A 17,537-nucleotide genomic window follows, 5' to 3' on the forward strand; every position below is an offset into this window, starting at 1 on the left:
TCCTGCCAACTTCCTTTTGGTCTCACCTTACAAGTTTGTCCAGAAATTCAAGAACTTCCATCCGCAGTACTTCAAACCTGCTCAGTTTCTTGGATCTTCTCGATGTCTTCCTTTCCATCAAGGTCTATGAGTGTCAGAATAGCACAAAATCTTTCAGCAAGTACTCATTGGTATAACTGTTGTTTACCCCACCCCCCGGGTGTTGACTGGACATAATGCCTTGGTCCCAATTAGCTGATATTGCTGGGACCTGTTTAACAAAAATAAACATGCGCTTGCCAGGATGGACCTATAAGCCTTGCAGTTTATCCACATTTTCCTCAGACAACGAACATAATTCTCTGTGTACATTGACCAAAGATGAAGGTGAGCAATAACTCAAAAGTGGCTCAGGCGACCCTATAATAACAAATCATTCTGCAGGTCATCGGAATTGCTTTACCTGACTGCTTCCTTGGAACTCCCTGACAGATATTAAATAATATGGCCTTTAAACAAGGATTTAATTTTTAGTACAATTGCACAGTTCACATCGACTACCACATAGAATCGTAGAATTTACAGTACAGCAGGAGGCCATTCGGCTCATCGCGCCTGCACCGGCCCTTGGAAAGAGCATCCTACCTAAGCCCACATCTCTACCCTATCCCCGTAACCCAGTCACCTCACCCAATGTTTTTGGACACAAAGGGCAATTTAGCATGGCCAATCCACCTAACCTGCACATCTTTGGACTGTGGGAGGAAACCGGAGCACCCGGAGGAAACCCACATAGTACAGCGACTGAGCTGAAATTTATTGAAATCACAACGTTTGGGGAACTTGAAAGTATATGGCATTATATGGATGCAGTTCACTTCTCCCATCCGTTGTCCACTGGTAGCAGATTATCAGTCGATAATGTAACCTTAAGTTACATTTCTATTTTAAGAAATGCCTTAGGATTCTTTAAATTGGCCAAATTCAGTTTACAGTGCGGCACATTCCCCGTGAAACATCTGCTACTTGTCTTGAAGAGGATTCGTCGATTTTCAGGTGCAGAACTACACAATTGCCTGATTACTGAAAACATAAATGTGGTGGCTTTATGATTTTTCCTTGAATTCAGCAAGTGCAGAACTTACGGTTAGAATTAAAGCAATTGGAAGGAATGCAAAGTATTAGCAGAGTATTTATAGTCATGATTTGATAAGAGGGAGCTATGGATATGTGGGTCAGAGGAGTCGGTGAGAAGTGTGGTAATAATGGAACATCTTCACATACAGAGATCGGGATACAAAACAATGCAAGTAGAAAACAAGATTGATTTATTGAATGCATTCAGATTTTCCTAAATCAACATGTGGAAAATATAATGTGGAAAAATGTGAAGTTATCCACTTTGGTAGGCAAAACAGAAATGCACTGTATTTCTTAAATGGGAAGAGAATGGGAAATGTTGATGCCCAAAAGAGACCTGGGTGTTCTTGTTCATAAGTCATTAAAAGCTAACATGCAGGTGCAACAAGCAATTAGGAAGGCAGCCTTTATGACAAGGGGGATTGAATACAGGAATATGGTGGCCTCGTTTCAGTTGTATAGAGCCCTGGTGAGACTGCATCTAATAATAATAATCATCATTATTGTCACAAGTAGGCTTATATTAACATGGCAATGAAGTTACTGTGAAAATCCCCTAGTCGCCACATTCCTGCGCCTGTTTGGGTACACGGAGGGAGAATTCAGAATGCCCAATTCACCTGAATGCACGTCTTTCGGTACTTGTGGGAGGAAACCGGAGCATCGGAGGAAACCCACGCAGACACAGGGAGAACATGCAGACTCACACAGGCATTGACCCAAGCAAGGATTTAAACCTGGGACCGTGGCGCTGTGAAGCAACAGTGCTAACCACTGTGCTACCGTGCCGCCCATACACCTGGTGTATTGTGCGCAGTTTTGGTCTCGGAAGACATACTGCCCATGGAGGGAGTGCAGCGAAGGTTCATCAGACTGATCTTTGGGGTGGCTGGATTGTCCGATGAGGAGACATTGAGAAGACTCAGCCTGTACACTCTGCAGTTTAGGAGAATGAGAAGGGATCATATTGAGACAAACAAAATTCTTTCTGGGCTCAGCAGAGAAAATGCAGGAAGGATATTTCTCCTACTTTGAAGTTGGGGGGGGCGGGGTTTAGAACTGGACGACGCAGTCTTAGAATAAGAGATGAGTCATTTAGGGCATAGATGAGGAGGAATTTCTTTAGTTGGACTGTGTTAAATCTTTGGAATTCTCTACCTCAGGGGGCTCTGGAGGCTCAGTCATTAAGTATGTTCAAAGCAAAGGTCGTTAGATTTCTAGATACCAATGACACTAAGGAATTCAGGGGTAGTGCGGGCTGATGGCGTTGAGGTAAAACGTCAGTCATGATGTAGTTAACTGACAGGGCAGGGTGAGGGGGCCAAAGGGCCTACTCCTAAGTTCCTAAAATTGAGCTGAAATTGGCCCACAGGAAATTGGTTCATCCAGTGCCATATTCGTTGTGGGAACATCTCGGGCATGCAAGATGGCTGCCTAAAACAGACATCAGGGGCTGGATTCTCCGTTTCAGCGGCTAAGTGCCAGTGCCAGCGGAGCACGTGTGGTCTTTTACGACCAAAAACATCGGCCTGAAATCCTCACCAATTCCGGGACCAGTGAGGGGCACCGGCTGAAACTCCATCCTCCCATGACAAAAACAGCCGGAGAATGGCCGGGTCTTGGGCCGCGCATGCGCACGGCTGACTACCGGCAGCAGTCGTGCCATACAACATGCCGCCGACCCAACCCGCCATTCGCGACTCCACAGCCCACCCCCTGGCCACCCCACACCCCATCCCTCGCAGGAGCCAGAGGCATGGATCCCGACCGTATGTGGCGGCGCAGGACACAGTCTGCAGCCGCCACGCCAGTTTCACGATTTGTGTGACCACGCGTGGTCTGCGCCGTTGGGAACTCGGCCCATTGGGGGCAGAGCATCGTGGGTGGGCCGGCCGATGACACGCCAATGGCGTTGAAACGGCGCGCCGTGCACGTCACGTGATGCCAGTTTGGAGGGGGCGGAGCACGGATGGTGGACCGGGGTCAAACCGTCGCTGGCCCTGATTTCGGCACGAAAATCATTTCTCCTCCCGATCGCCGAATGCGATTTTGGCGTCGGACTACGGAGAAACCCACCCCAGGTCTCTTTCATATGTTGACAAGAAGCTTACTGGAACCTCTCAGAGATAGAGAGCCGATCTGAGCGCAGCGGCATTCTCCTGAACAAGCACCGCTTCCAAAAAGATCTGTTAATTTGAAAATAAATTGTACACCTGGAGGAGCAGGAGTGCATCTCCAGGATCCGCATCATTCCCGAAAGCTGCTGTCAGCTTACGATTGGTTCCCTTCCCATTCTATCCTCTCTTCCTTGAGGATAGCTGCTGACAGGGCAGCACTAACAGACGTATTTTTTGTTATGGGATGTGGGCATCGCTGGCTAGACCAGCAGTTATTTCCCATCCTTAGTTGTCCTTGAGAAGGTGGTGATGAACTGCCTTCTTGAATCGCTGCAGTCCCTCAGGTATAGTTGCACCCAGAGTTCGGCTAGGGAGGGAGTTCCAGGATTTTGACCCAGCGACAGTGAAGGAATGACAATATATTTCCAAGTTAGGATGGTGAGTGACTTGGAGGGGAACATCGTTGAGGATAGGGATAGCCTCCTCCTCCAGTGAATTGTTCAATTGTCCACCACCCTTCACGGCCAGATGTGGCAGAACTGTAGAGCTTATATCTGATCCGTTGTTCATGGGATTGCCTAACTCTGCCTATTACTTGCTGCTTTTGCTGTTTGACAAGCCAGTAGACCTGTTTTGTAGCTTCTCCAGGTTGACACCTCATTTTTGGTATGCTTGGTGTTGCTCCTGGCATGCTCTCCTGAACTCTTCATTGAAGCAGGGTTGACTCCCTGGTTTGGTGGCAATGGTAGAGTGGGGGAATATGCCAGGCCATGAGGTTGCAGATGATGGTTGAAAAAAAATCTGCTGCTGATGACACACGCCTCATGGATGTCCAGTTTTGAGCTTCTAGATCATCCCATTTAGCATGGTGGCAGTGCCACACAACCCAATGGAGGGTTGAAAATAACACTTTGTTCCACAAGGCCTGTGCGGTGGTCACTCATACCAATACTGTCACGGGCAGAGGTAATTTCGGCAGGCAGGTTGGTGAGAACGAGGTCAAGTATGGTTTTTCCTCTTGTTGGTTCCCTCACCACCTGCCACAGACCCAGTCTAGCAGCTATGTCCTTTAGGACACATTCAGCTCCGTCTGTGGTGGTACTACTGAGCCACTCTTGGTAATGGACATTGAACTCCCCCGCTCAGAGTACGTTCTGTGCCCTTACCACCCTCAGTGTTTACTTCAAGTGATGTTCAACATGGAGAAGTACTGATTCATCAGCTGAGGGGAGGGGGGGGGGGGGAGGTATGTAGTAATCAGCAGAAGGTTTCCTTGCCCATGTTTGACCTGATGCCATGAGACTTCATGGGGTCCAGAGTTGATGTTCAGGATTCCCAGGGCAGCTTCCTCCCGACTGTATACTAGTGTGCTGACTCCTCTGCTGGGTCTGTCCTGTCAGTGGCACAGGACATACCCAGGGATGGTGACGGTGTATGGGACATTATCTGTAAGATATGGTTCCATGGGCATGACTATGCGTGCAAACCAAGCCAAAAACATAATCTCGACTTAAATTCAGAAATTCCTCAAGCAAGGGTTTCGTCTAAATACGCAGTGCCAGTTTGCGGCTTCTTTTAGAAGATGGAACAGAAACAACCTGCAAGTAGGAGATGGAAACATTACAGAAAATCAGCAAAACACTAATTGAAAATCAAAGAACCTTTTGGAGCTGATAAAGATCAGTCTTTCCCTGTAGTGATTTACTTGGTGACCTTTTATGACCTTCATCTTCTTTGACCTCCACCACAGGAACAATATCTAGACACAAATGAGAAAAGGCGATTGCAAGATACAGCTGAATTATTTTTTCTATAACTAATATAATTTTTATTGTCACAAATAGGCTTACATTAACACTACAATGAAGTCACCGTGAAATTTCCCTAGTTGCCACGTTCCGGCACCTGTTCGGGTACAAGGAGGTAGAATTCAGAATGTCCAAATTACACCTCACAGCATGTCTTTCGGAACTTGTGGGAGGAAACCGGCGCACCCGGAGGAAACCCACGCAGACACGGGGAGAACGTGCAGACTCCGCACAGACAGTGGACCAAGCCGTGAATTGAACCGCGGACCCTGCCGCTGTGAAGCAAAAGTGCTAACCACTGTGCTACCGTGCTACCCACAGAGGATGTGGAAAACTGGTATGAAAAAAAGAAATCGGACTTCTGGTTGCGGTGATGCGGAGCTAAGCCGCATATTTCGGCAGCTCCCGCTATAACGGACTTTTGGGCTCTCCAGAGGAGCCCCAACGGAAATTTTTTGATTTAATCCCGTGTAGGAAGGTGAAGTAAGGTCCCCCTTACGTTGTATGGTAGAAATTGGCGGTGGAGCGTTGGAGAAAGAGGCTCTGGAGCAGCGGCAAAAACGAGGGGGAAAAAACAAGATGGCGGAGATCGATCAGCATGGGGGCCGGACCAGCAGGAGTTCCTTAAGCGCTGTGTGGAGGAGCTTAAAAAGGAGGTGCTGGCGCCAATGCTGTTGGCGATCGAGGGGCTGAAGGAGACCCAGAAGGCCCAGGCGGTGGAGCTTTGTGAGGTGAGGGATAAAACGAATGAGAACGAGGATGGGATCCTGGGCCTGGCGGTAAAAATGGAGGCGCACGAGCCGGTGCACAGGAGGTGGGCCAAGAGACTCGAGGTCCTGGAGAACAGGTCGAGGAGGAAGATTCTCCGGATTCTGGGTCTCCCCGAAGGAGTGGAGGGAGCTGATGCCGGGGCGTATGTGAGTACGATGCTCCAGTCGCTGATGGGTGCGGAGGCCTCTCCGAGCCCCCTGCAGCTGGAAGGGGCTCATCGGGTCCTGGCGAGGTGACCCGAAGACTGATGAGCCGCCAAGGGCGATAGTGGCAAGGTTCCATCGCTTTGCGGACAAAGAAAGTGTGCTGAGATGGGCCAAGAAGGTGCGGAGCAGTAGATGGGAGAATGTGGTGATCGGAGTCTACCAGGATTGGAGCGTGGAGGTGGCGAGCTGGCTTCAGCCGGCCAAGGCGGTGCTGCACAAAAAAAGAGTCAGGTTCGGCATACTGCAGCCTCTGCGACTGTGGGTCACTTATCAGGACCGACACCATTATTTTGAAATGCCAGAAGAGGCTTGGACCTTTATCCAAATGGAGAAATTGGACTCACAACTGAGGGGCTGTGGTTGTGGGGGGGGGGGGATGTTGGTTGCATACGGGGTTGTAAATAAGGGTAAAGAATATTTCATGGGTGGGATGATGGATGGGGATGTGGGTAGAGTTCTGGTTAAAATTCCTTGTTTTTTCTTCTTCTTTCTCTGTAAACGAGATGGTGGGGAATGTGGGCATTGGTGCTGGAGGGAGGTGTGACTCGGGGATGGGGGAACTGGGAAAATGGCCGCAACAGGAGCTGCGCCACAGGGGGCGGGGCTGGCTCAGGAAAGCGCGGGCTTTTTCCCGCGCTGAGGGGGAGGAGAGGAGGAAGGTAAGGAGAAAGAGAGACTCCCACACGGGGGAGATCAACGGGAAGACGGGGGAAGCCGGGGTCAGCAGAAGTCAGCTGACTCACGGAAGTAACATGGGGGGAGCAAGAGTGCTAGATGCGGATCTAGCGGGGGAGGGGGGGGGGGGGGGAGAGGGGGGGATATTAGGGTTGCTGCTGCACTGTCCGAGAGGGAACTGAACATGGAAGAGATGGTCGGGGCGGGGGTTCCCCGTCTGGGGGACTGGAGAGTGCATGCTCCCCAGTCCTTTAACCAGCTCCTCCCCCCCAATTGGCGCCCCCAAACCAGCCACCTCCTGCTCCTCCACCCCCGGGAAGCGCGGGCACGGGACTGGCCTAAGATAGGAGATGGCTAGTCGGCAGGGGGGTGGGTAGCCCCCCAATCGGGCTAATCACGTGGAATGTGAGAGGCCTAAATGGGCCGGTTAAGAGGGCCCGAATGATCTTGCACCTAAAGGGACTGAAGGCAGACGTGGCCATGCTTCAGGAGACACATCTGAAGGTGGCAGATCAGGTCAGGTTAAGGAAGGGATGGGTAGGACAGGTGTTCCATTCGCGGCTGGATGCGAAGAATAGAGGGGTGGCAATATTGGTGAGAAAGCGGGTGTCGTTTGAGGCCAAGAACATAGTAGCGGACAATGGAGGCCAATACGTGATGGTGAGCGGTAGGTTGCAGGGGACGGAGGTGGTACTGGTGAATGTATATGCCCCGAACCGGGACGATACTGGATTCATGAAACGGATGTTGGGGCGTATTCCAGACTTGGAGGTAGGGAGCTTGATAATGGGTGGGGATTTTAACACGGTGCTGGACCCAGCATTAGATCGCTCCAGGTCGAGGACGGGGAAGAGGCCGGCTGCGGCCAAGGTGCTTAGGGGGTTTATGGATCAGATGTGGGGAGCAGATCCGTGGAGATTTGCCAGGCCTTTGGCCAGAGAATTTTATTTTTTCTCCCACGTGCATAAGGCCTACTCCCGGATAGATTTTTTTGTTCTGATCCCGAAAGTGGAGGGAACGGAGTATTCGGCCATAGCCATTTCAGACCATGCCCCTCATTGGGTGGAGCTAGAGCTGGGGGAGGAGAGGGACCAACGCCCGTTGTGGCGGTTGGATGTGGGACTGCTGGCAGACGAGGAAGTGTGTGGGAGGGTGCGGGGGTGCATCGAAAGGTATCTGGAGGCCAACGACAACGGGGAGGTGCAGGTGGGAGTAGTATGGGAGGCGCTGAAGGCGGTGGTCAGGGGAGAGTTAATCTCCATCAGGGCTCATAGGAAGAGAGAGGGCAGGGAAAGGGAGAGGTTAGTGGGGGAGATTTTAAGGGTGGACAGGAGATATGCAGAGGCTCCTTATGAGGGACTACTCAGGGAGAGACAAAGTCTCCAGACGGAGTTCGACCTGTTGACCACAGGGAAGGCAGAGGCACAGTGGAGGAAGGCACAGGGGGCGATATAGGAATATGGGGAGAAGGCGAGTCGGATGCTGGCACATCAGCTCCGTAAGAGGATGGCAGCGAGGGAAATAGGTGGAATCAAGGATGGCAGGGGAACTACGGTGCGGAGTGCGATGAAAGTGAATGAGGCATTCAAGGCCTTTTACGAGGAGCTGTATACGTCCCAGCCCCCAGGGGGAAAAGAGGGGATGCGACGATTCTTGGACCAACTGAGGTTCCCGAGGGTGGAGGAGCAGGAGGTGGCTGGTTTGGGGGCGCCAATTGGGGTGGAGGAGCTGGTTAAAGGACTGGGGAGCATGCAGGCAGGGAAGGCCCCGGGGCCGGATGGGTTCCCAGTGGAGTTTTATAGGAAGTTTGTAGACCTGTTAGCCCCATTGCTGGTAAGGACCTTCAATGAAGCAAGGGAGGGGGGGACCCTGCCCCCGACAATGTCGGAGGCGACGATCTCTTTGATCTTGAAGCGGGATAAGGACCTATTGCAATGTGGGTTGTATAGACCGATCTCGCTCCTTAACGTAGATGCTAAGTTGCTGGCAAAAATGTTGGCTACGAGGATTGAGGACTGTGTCCCGGGGGTGATTCACGAGGACCAGACGAGATTCGTAAAGGGTAGACAACTATACACCAATGTGCGAAGGCTCCTAAATGTGATAATGATGCCATCAGTGGAGGGAGAGGCGGAGATAGTGGCAGCTATGGACGCGGAGAAGGCCTTTGACCGAGTAGAGTGGGAGTATCTCTGGGAAGTGTTGAGGAGGTTTGGGTTCGGGGGAGGGTTTAGTAGTTGGGTCATGCTCCTGTATAGAGCCCCGGTGGCGAGTGTGGTCACAAACCGGCGGAGGTCGGAGTATTTCCGGCTGTAACGAGGGACGGGGCAGGGGTGCCCCCTGTCCCCTCTGCTGTTTGCATTGGCAATTGAACCTTTGGCCATGGCATTAAGGGAGTCGGGGAAATGGAAGGGGGTGGTCCGAGGGGGAGAGGAACATCGAGTGTCGCTGTACCCAGACGACCTGTTGCTGTATGTGGCGGACCCAGTGGAGGGGATGGTGGAGGTCATGCAGATCTTAAGGGAGTTTGGAGATTTTTCGGGCTATAAGCTCAGCGTGGGAAAGAGTGAGCTCTTTGTGGTGCATCTGGGGGATCAGGGAAGAGGGATAGACGACCTACCGTTGAGGAGGGCGGAAAGGAGCTTTTGTTACTTGGGGATTCAGGTAGCTAGCAGCTGGGGGGCACTGCACAAACTTAATTTGACACGGCTGGTGGAACAGATGGAGGAGGATTTTAAAAGGTGGGACATGTTGCCACTCTCGCTGGCGGGCAGGGTACAGTCAATTAAAATGGTGGTCCTCCCAAGGTTTCTTTTTGTGTTCCAGTGCCTTCCAATCGTGATCACCAAGGCCTTTTTTAAGAGGATAGGCAGGAGCATTATGAGTTTTGTGTGGGTGAGCAAGACCCCGAGGGTAAGGAGGGGGTTCCTGGTGCGTAGCAGGGATAGAGGAGGGTTGGCGTTGCCGAATTTGGGTGGCTACTACTGGGCAGCCAACGTGGCGATGATCCGTAAGTGGGTGATGGAGGGAGAGGGGGCGGCGTGGAAGAGGTTGGAGATGGCGTCCTGCAAAGGAACGAGCCTGGGGGCGCTGGTGACGGCACCGCTGCCGCTCTCGCCGACAAGGTACACCACGAGCCCGGTGGTGGCGGCAACGCTAAAGATCCGGGGGCAGTGGAGACGACACAGGGGAGCGCTGGGAGCCTCGGTGTGGTCCCCGATTAGGGATAACCATCGGTTTGTCCCAGGAAGGATGGTTGGGGGGTTCCAGAGCTGGCATCGGGCAGGGATTAGAAGAATGGGGGACCTGTTCATCGATGGGACGTTTGCGAGCTTAGGGGCGCTGGAGGAGAAATTTGGTCTACCCCCGGGAAACGCGTTCAAGTACATGCAAGTGAGGGCGTTTGTGAGGCGTCAGGTGAGGGAATTCCCGCTGCTCCCGGCACAGGGGATTCAAGACAGGGTGATTGTGGGCGTATAGGTCGGAGAGAGCAAGGTGTCGGCGATATACCAGGAGATGAAAGAAGAGGGGGAGGCTTTGGTAGAGGAGCTGAAAGGTAAATGGGAAGAGGAGCTGGGGGAGGAGATTGAGATGGGGCTGTGGGTTGATGCCCTAAGTAGGGTTAATTCCTCTTCCTCGTGTGCCAGGCTTAGCCTGATACAGCTTAAGGTAGTGCACAGAGCGCATATGACGGGGGCGAGGCTCTGTCCTTGGAGTGGAGGACAGATGTGGGAGGTGCTCAGGAAGTCCGGCGAACCATGTCCATATGTTTTGGTCATGCCCGGCACTGGAGGGGTTCTGGAGGGGAGTTGCGGGAATAGTATCTAAGGTGGTGAAAGTCCGGGTCTAGCCAAGCTGGGGGCTAGCACTATTTGGAATAGTGGACGAGCCGGGAGTGCAGGAGGCGAAAGAGGCCGGCATTCTGGCCTTTGCGTCCCTAGTAGCCCGGCGAAGGATCTTGTTAATGTGGAAAGAGGCGAAGCCCCCCAGCGTGGAGGCCTGGATAAATGATATGGCAGGGTTTATTAAGTTGGAGAGGATAAAGTTTGCCTTGAGAGGGTCTGCGCAGGGGTTCTACAGGCGGTGGCAACCGTTCCTAGACTATCTCGCGGAGCGTTAGATGAAGGTCGGACAGCAGCAGCAGCAACCCTGGGGGGGGGGGGGGAAGAGAGCTTTGGGGGGGGGGGGATTTTCTGGAGGGCATTTGAGCAAGAAAACACATGAACGATCTGGAAAACTGACACGTACGGGAGGAATCCAATGTACAAAGTTCTGTTTCATATTGATTTGCCATGTTCACGTCTGGCTATGCAAGCATTCTTTCTTTGTTGTTACGGGGGGGGGTTGTTTGTATTGTTGAAAATTTTGTTTAAAAACTTTTAATAAACACATTTTAAAAAAAAACATTTTTTAAAAATCCCCTGTGATGGTGTTATTTAAATGCCATTCACAGGCTTTGTTAAAATCCCAGTTGATGTTACTAATGGATGGGAAGATCTCAGGATGGAACCATGGCTCAAAAGGCCTTGGGGTGAATTCTCCGCCTCCAAAACTGAGTGTTTCTCTGTGGTGAACCGTCGCTGGCAGCGGGATTCCTCGTTTCAGCGGTCAGCCAATGGGATTTCTCATTGTAAGCACTCCATGCCACTGAGAAACCCGTGGGCGGGGGTGCGCTGCCGGCCGAACGGAAAACCCACCAGTGGAGAATTCACCCCCATAACTTTTTACTTTTTTTGAACAGAGTTACAGGGCTACCAATTAACTTTTAACAACAAAAAAGACATTTATTTATTGAACAAGAAAGGTTTGACCAGAATATGATACTCCTTCACTCTCACTTATCTTCACAAGTGTACACAGATTTTAAGGATAACACAGGTTACAAAATATATCTTATGCTACAATGCTCTCAGTAAACATATAGTCCGTATAAGCCCACAGGCTGACTGTGGTCAGACATACCCCACTCTGAAACCAAGTGAACTTATGTGGATTTCTCCTCAAATTCTCCCAGATGATTCTTACACCATGAGCCAACTTATCTCACTAAACTCTGGCTTCCACACAAGTGAGTCCAAACCCCACGCTCAAGAAGACACGCGTTAAAATCTTTTTTCAAGCAATGCTTTCCCTCAGCTGCTCCCAACAAAGAACTGCTTCCAAGTGTTACAACTCTCCTTTTAGTATTTGTTTGTCTTGCATGCTTTCAAGCTTTCCCTCAAACTGTCAGAGATCCAACCACTAACTGCTTCAATTACCACTTCACAGGCTGCTATAAGATATTGGGCGCGATCTACCTGTCACTTCCTGCCAGAATCAGAGCACGAGGTTTCCCCTGGCTTCCCGACAGCTGGTACGTCTCGCAAGATCTACCCAGGTCTTGCGAGGCGCCGTGGTCAGGATCCCACATACGATGGGCGGGGCCAAGCCTTGCATGCCAAAATGGGTTTAAAACCCATTTAGGCGTGCTGACCCCGGCGTATTCCCACATCCACCCTCCCAAGAGACCCAGGCTGGGTGCAGTTCAGTACTGGTCCACACAAACTTGGACTAGGTGTAATGCACCCCCCCCCCCAAACACTCCTCCCTCTCCCAGAGCAGAGTGTCTCCCAGGCCATTGGAGCCCACAACGTGGCCAGGGACAGGGCAGGGTGGCCCCCTGCCTCCCCTGGAATGTGGGCATCTTGGCACTGCCAGGCTGGCAACTTGGCACTGCCACTGTGATACCACCAGGCTGGCAGGAACACTGCCCATGTGCCAGGGTGGCATGACCAAGGGTCAGGCCTGAGGGGGGTCATGCCCATGAAAGGAGGGTGGAGGGGGGCAATGAATGTTGGGGAGGGGGGTTCAAGGTGGAAATGAAGGAACCTCCGGAAGATTGTTGGGGGGGGGGGGGGGGGGAGAGAGAGACGGTGAAGTGGGCGGGTTCTGGAAGAGGGCGGTGGGAAGGATTGATGAGGGGGGCCCTCAGCGACCCCGTAGTGGAGTGTCCTCACTTGGGGGGGATGTGGGGTAATGCCCATGTGTGTGAGAGTGACACTGCCCATGGATGGAGGGTATTGGGGATCCTCAAACCCACTTAGGGATCAGGGCACTCTTTCAAAATCGTGGTCCGATCTCTGAGGAGCAGGTATGGCCAGTGGGTTCAGCTCCCCAGTGAAGAAAGTAATTCTAAGTGTGGGCTAGCCTGATGAGAAACTTCCCAGGGCCCAGAAAAGTGACTACGTGTGGTTAGATAGTGGTGGGTAACTCGCCAATGGAGCCGGAGATAAACTCCCTGCAAAACCCACTACAAATAGAAACTTTGCTGTAAGATTGTGCCCATCATAAACCATAGGATCGCTTCAGATATCTTTGACTTCCCAGTAGCCAACTTCTTCTCAGCTTCTGTGACTTCAATGAACAGTACTCTGTTCCTTTAACTATGGTTTTTCTTCTCGCAATGCTATGAGAGATGTTCCCTCTGTCACTGCTAAGCTCCTTCTCCTCTTGTTCAGTTCAACGAAAAACAAAGAAAGGTCTCTTCCCCTAAAAGTGGCCCATGGTTTCGAAGCAACAACATTCCATCCTTTCTTCAAGTTTTTCTTACTTGACACACCATACACTTTCCCAACACAATACAAACACAGTTTGAACTGAAAACAACCCCCCCGCCCCCAGACATGCAAACACCTTTGTTTAACATGAATCTAACTACAGGTTCATCCTTCCCTACACAGAAACTCAATTAAATCTAGACCATATTTCTAAAGTCCAGCAATACAAATGTAGATCACTTAAAACTACCTCTGCCTCCTGACACTTTCTTGACTCAGGACTGAACTTTGCTGATCAGGAGCATTGTGCTGGTAGACTATATCAACCAGCTGTATGTACCAAGGAAAGGAGTACACAATCAACTCTCCACAAACGTCCTGGAGACTCCATCAGAAAAGATTAACAAGAGAAATATCATAAAGACAGTAAAACCCAAAAGCCAAAGAGACAAATAATGGGAGTAGTGGCAAAATTCTCATTGCCAGTATTAATCTTACTTGCTTCTGACCTGCGTTTTATCTCATCTGACATTACTCAACACAAGCTTTGTCCCCCTCCCATTTACTTTTAAGAGGGAGTTAGATAAGCACAAAAAGGATTAAAGGGACAGCAGGATACATAGATGGGGTTAGATAAAGCAGAATGAGGAGTGGCTTGTGTGGAGCATAAACACCAAAAAGGACCTGTTTGGGCTGAGTGGCCTGTTTCTGTCCTTTATTACCATGCAATGTCTAATTTAATTAGTGAAGATGGGGGAATAAAAGGCTTTTGGACTGGGCAGATGGAGGTGGAAGGTCGTGTGATGAAACCTCCAGGAATACATGTACACCAGAGCTGGCAATCCAACAAATACCCACGGTGACATAAAATGTTCTCACTGTAAATTCTCATGTAACTGTCTGATAAGGAGCAAGCCCTCCCGAATTGTAATCCTGGCCAATTGACCAATTTTCTTTTAAACCAAAATGCCGGGTAAGTTTCTTAGAGATGATACTCCACTATTGAGTCGAAAGCTCTCATCACTCACTGGCTTAACAAATGCAAACAGGTAAGAAATGAGCCTGCCCAGCTGGCATAGTAGTTTAGAAATATCCTTTCACCTCTGAAACCGAAATCTAAATGCAGTAATGTACAGACCGATAAAGGGCTCTTTATAATCTTCTGTACAAGCTGTATGGGTTTTGCATGAAGAATTTTGGTTGGCTTCATTATTCAGGAAAAATTGGCATCCTCACCCAAAGGCCATAGAGATAAATAATGGAAGTACTGGCAAAATTCTCATGGCCAGTATTAATCTTATTGCTGCTTCTGGCCTGCGTTTTATCTCATCTGACATTACTCAACACAAGTTGTCAAATGTGTTCCAACTCTCCACCACTGACATTCCTCAGCTTGATAAACAATATGACTCTTGATAAATAGGTTGTGACCACAACAATTAACTGGAACAAAAGGTCTTGTATCCATTTAAAATGTTCACTTAAGCAAATGACAATCAGTTCCAAGCTGACTGTGTGCGCGCGTGTGTGTGTGTGGGGGGGGGGGGGAGCATATCCTTGGACTTTATGAATAGAGGTATGGAGTATATTAGCGAGTAAATTGTGCTACACATTTATAAATCACAGGTCAGGCTTCAGCTCGAGTTGTGCCCCAATTATGGGCATCACACTTCAGGAAGGATGTCAAGGCCTTAGAGAAGGCGAAGAGGAAATGTAATGGAACTTTGCCAGGGCTAAGGCACTTCAGTTATGTGGACCAGAGAAGCTGGCATTGTTTTCCTGACAGCAGAAAACGTTGAGACATTTTATAGAGGCGAGTGGCTTTGATAACATGAAAATGAAAAATGAAAATTGCTTATTGTCACAAGTAGGCTTCAATGAAGTTACTGTGAAAAGCCCCTAGTCGCCACATTCTGGCGCCTGTTCGGAGAGGCTGGTACGGGAATTGAACTGCTGCTGGCCTGCTTGGTCTGCTTTAAAAGCCAGCGATTTAGCCCAGTGTGCTAAACCAGCCCCTATTAGATAGGGAGACAAGGTTTCCACTGCAAGGGTTACAAATTTAAGATAATCTCCAAAGGCATCTAAGGAGTAATGAAGAGAGTATCTTTTTCTTAAACTGAGCGAGTTGGGATGATCTGGAATGCATTACCTGAAAGGGTATAGGAAGGAGGCTCAACATTACTTTCAAAAGCAAAGTATATACATACTTGAAAAAGAGAAATTAGCAGGACTATTGGAATAGAAGCAGGGAGTGGGACAAATTGGATGTCTCCTTCCAAAGAGTCAATAGCGGCTCACGATTGGCCAAATGGCCTCTTCGTATGATTTGAAAAAATAGAATTAAATGAATTGTTAAATGTGTAAGAATATGTCAACTGGCACATTTACTTAACTCCACACCTACATTCCATGATACTGGAGATCTCAGTTCTCATAGCATAACATAGAATAGAATCCTTCAGTGCAGAAGGAGGCCACTCGGCCCATTGAGTCTGCACCGGCCCTCCGAAAGAGCACCCTACCCTAGGCCCACTCCCCCACCCTATCCCCGTAACCCCACCTAACCTTTCGACACTAAAGGGCAATTTAACATGGCCAATCCACCTAACCTGTACATCTTTGGACTGATGGAGGAAACCGGAACACCCGGAGGAAACCCACGCAGACACGGGGAGAAAGTACAAACTCCATATAGACAGTCACCAAAGGCCGGAACTGAACCTGGGTACCTGGCGCTGTGAGGCAGCAGTGCTAACCATTGTGCCATCGTACCGCCCCGTTCTACACAACAAAAACACTGACCTGTCGCACTACCATGTTGTATCAGCTGAATATATTGCTCTGCACTTACCATCCAGTTTTTGAAACCGGGTGAGGAATTCTTCCAGCTCCTGTAGTGCGCCAATGAGGGCTTTCGGCTGCTTGGAGGACTTTAACATGTCTCTGCATTTCTGAAGCAGACACACCAGCTCATCTTTCGCCATCATTCTGGACCAGATAGAAAAAAAAACTTTTAATCACATCACAATTTCAACAAATGTACTGAAATGAGCATCCTTTTTCCACCTAACACAGGAACAGTGATTCAGCCTCTCGAGCTTGTTCTGCTGCTATTCAGGGAGATTGTAGCCAATGTGACAATATGCCATTGTGGGTTTGTTTTACCCTATTGTGATGAATAGATGGGAAGCTCTGTGCCTCTCATATTAGATCGCCCTCGCTGTATGAATATTACAAATGGCAAAACTACTAGAAACATGCAGCAATTGAGATGACAAACATTAGGAGTGGAAAAGCCCATGTTGAACACTGGGAGGGAATAATCATCCCTGTTGCATGCTGCCTAGTGGTTTAAGTCAGGGTTGAACTGATTGGAGTGCCACTGGACTGGCTCAACCATTTTGCACCTAACCAGAAAATAACAGGGAATTTTACCTCTTAAGAGATGGAGGCGACTGACACAGCAGAAAGCAGCTCCTACTTGCCATATTTGTAAACATTTAGGGAAAAAAAAGGAAGGTGTAGGTCCCACAACGTTACGCTGGCAGGGGACGCTCTAAATCCCCCCACCCCGTCGGCAATCTCGGTTCCCGATGGATTGGGCCGTCCTTTAAAAAAAATGAATACCCCCACCCCAGGCCACCCCCCACCCTGAACTTCCACAATGGAAGCCCCCCCCCCACTCCCTCAGGAGTGTCAGGGGATAATGTATGATCCTCTCCACCCTGGAGGCTGTATGAACCTGCATACCCATGACAAATTCTGTTAGTCAGGTCCCCATTTCTGTCAAAACCTGTCAAACCCCACCACTGTCATGTCGGAGGGTGGAGAGAGAGAATCCCTACGATTCCCAGAGGGAAGCCCCGCTAAGTGGTTGTTAATGTATGCTAATATGATTTCCAACATTTCATGGCGGGAACCCCATTACGCCATTGGCAGGGACAATCTGAACATGAAATCCCGCTAGCGTTAAAGCAGTTTTTGGGTTCTCCCGCCCCTCCGGTCCCCCCGCCCGCTGAAAAAGGGGGTGGATAATCTACCCCCCACCCGCCATTGGCCCAGAATTTCCGTGGAGGGGCAATCACCATTGGATTGCCACTATGCTCCTTTTTACCAACTCATTTGTACATTTGTCACCCAATTTTCCCACCCAGGACACGCTAATATATGGATTGGATTTGATTTGATTTATTGTCACGTGTACCGAGGTACAGTAAAAAGTATTGTTCTGAGGGTAGTCCAGATACATCGTTCCATACATAAATACACAGTAGGCAGCATAACATCTCCAGGCTGCTTCCAGTG

At 49.8% G+C, this 17,537-nt stretch overlaps 1 protein-coding gene across 3 annotated transcripts in view; it reads right to left on the reverse strand.

The window, feature by feature from the left end:
- Positions 1–17,537, reverse strand: part of orc3 (origin recognition complex, subunit 3) — a 276,501-nt gene that overhangs the window by 49,034 nt on the left and 209,930 nt on the right. For all 3 annotated transcript variants that reach the window (XM_072499784.1, XM_072499783.1, XM_072499786.1), the window contains 3 exons: positions 16,084–16,220; positions 4,898–4,995; positions 27–124 (listed from right to left, as the gene is read on the reverse strand). In XM_072499784.1, the coding sequence (XP_072355885.1) occupies positions 27–124; positions 4,898–4,995; positions 16,084–16,220 (333 nt within the window). The remainder of the gene's footprint in view (positions 1–26; positions 125–4,897; positions 4,996–16,083; positions 16,221–17,537) is intronic.

Source organism: Scyliorhinus torazame, chromosome 4, assembly GCF_047496885.1.
Source record: "Scyliorhinus torazame isolate Kashiwa2021f chromosome 4, sScyTor2.1, whole genome shotgun sequence".
NCBI classification, from domain to species: domain Eukaryota; kingdom Metazoa; phylum Chordata; class Chondrichthyes; order Carcharhiniformes; family Scyliorhinidae; genus Scyliorhinus; species Scyliorhinus torazame.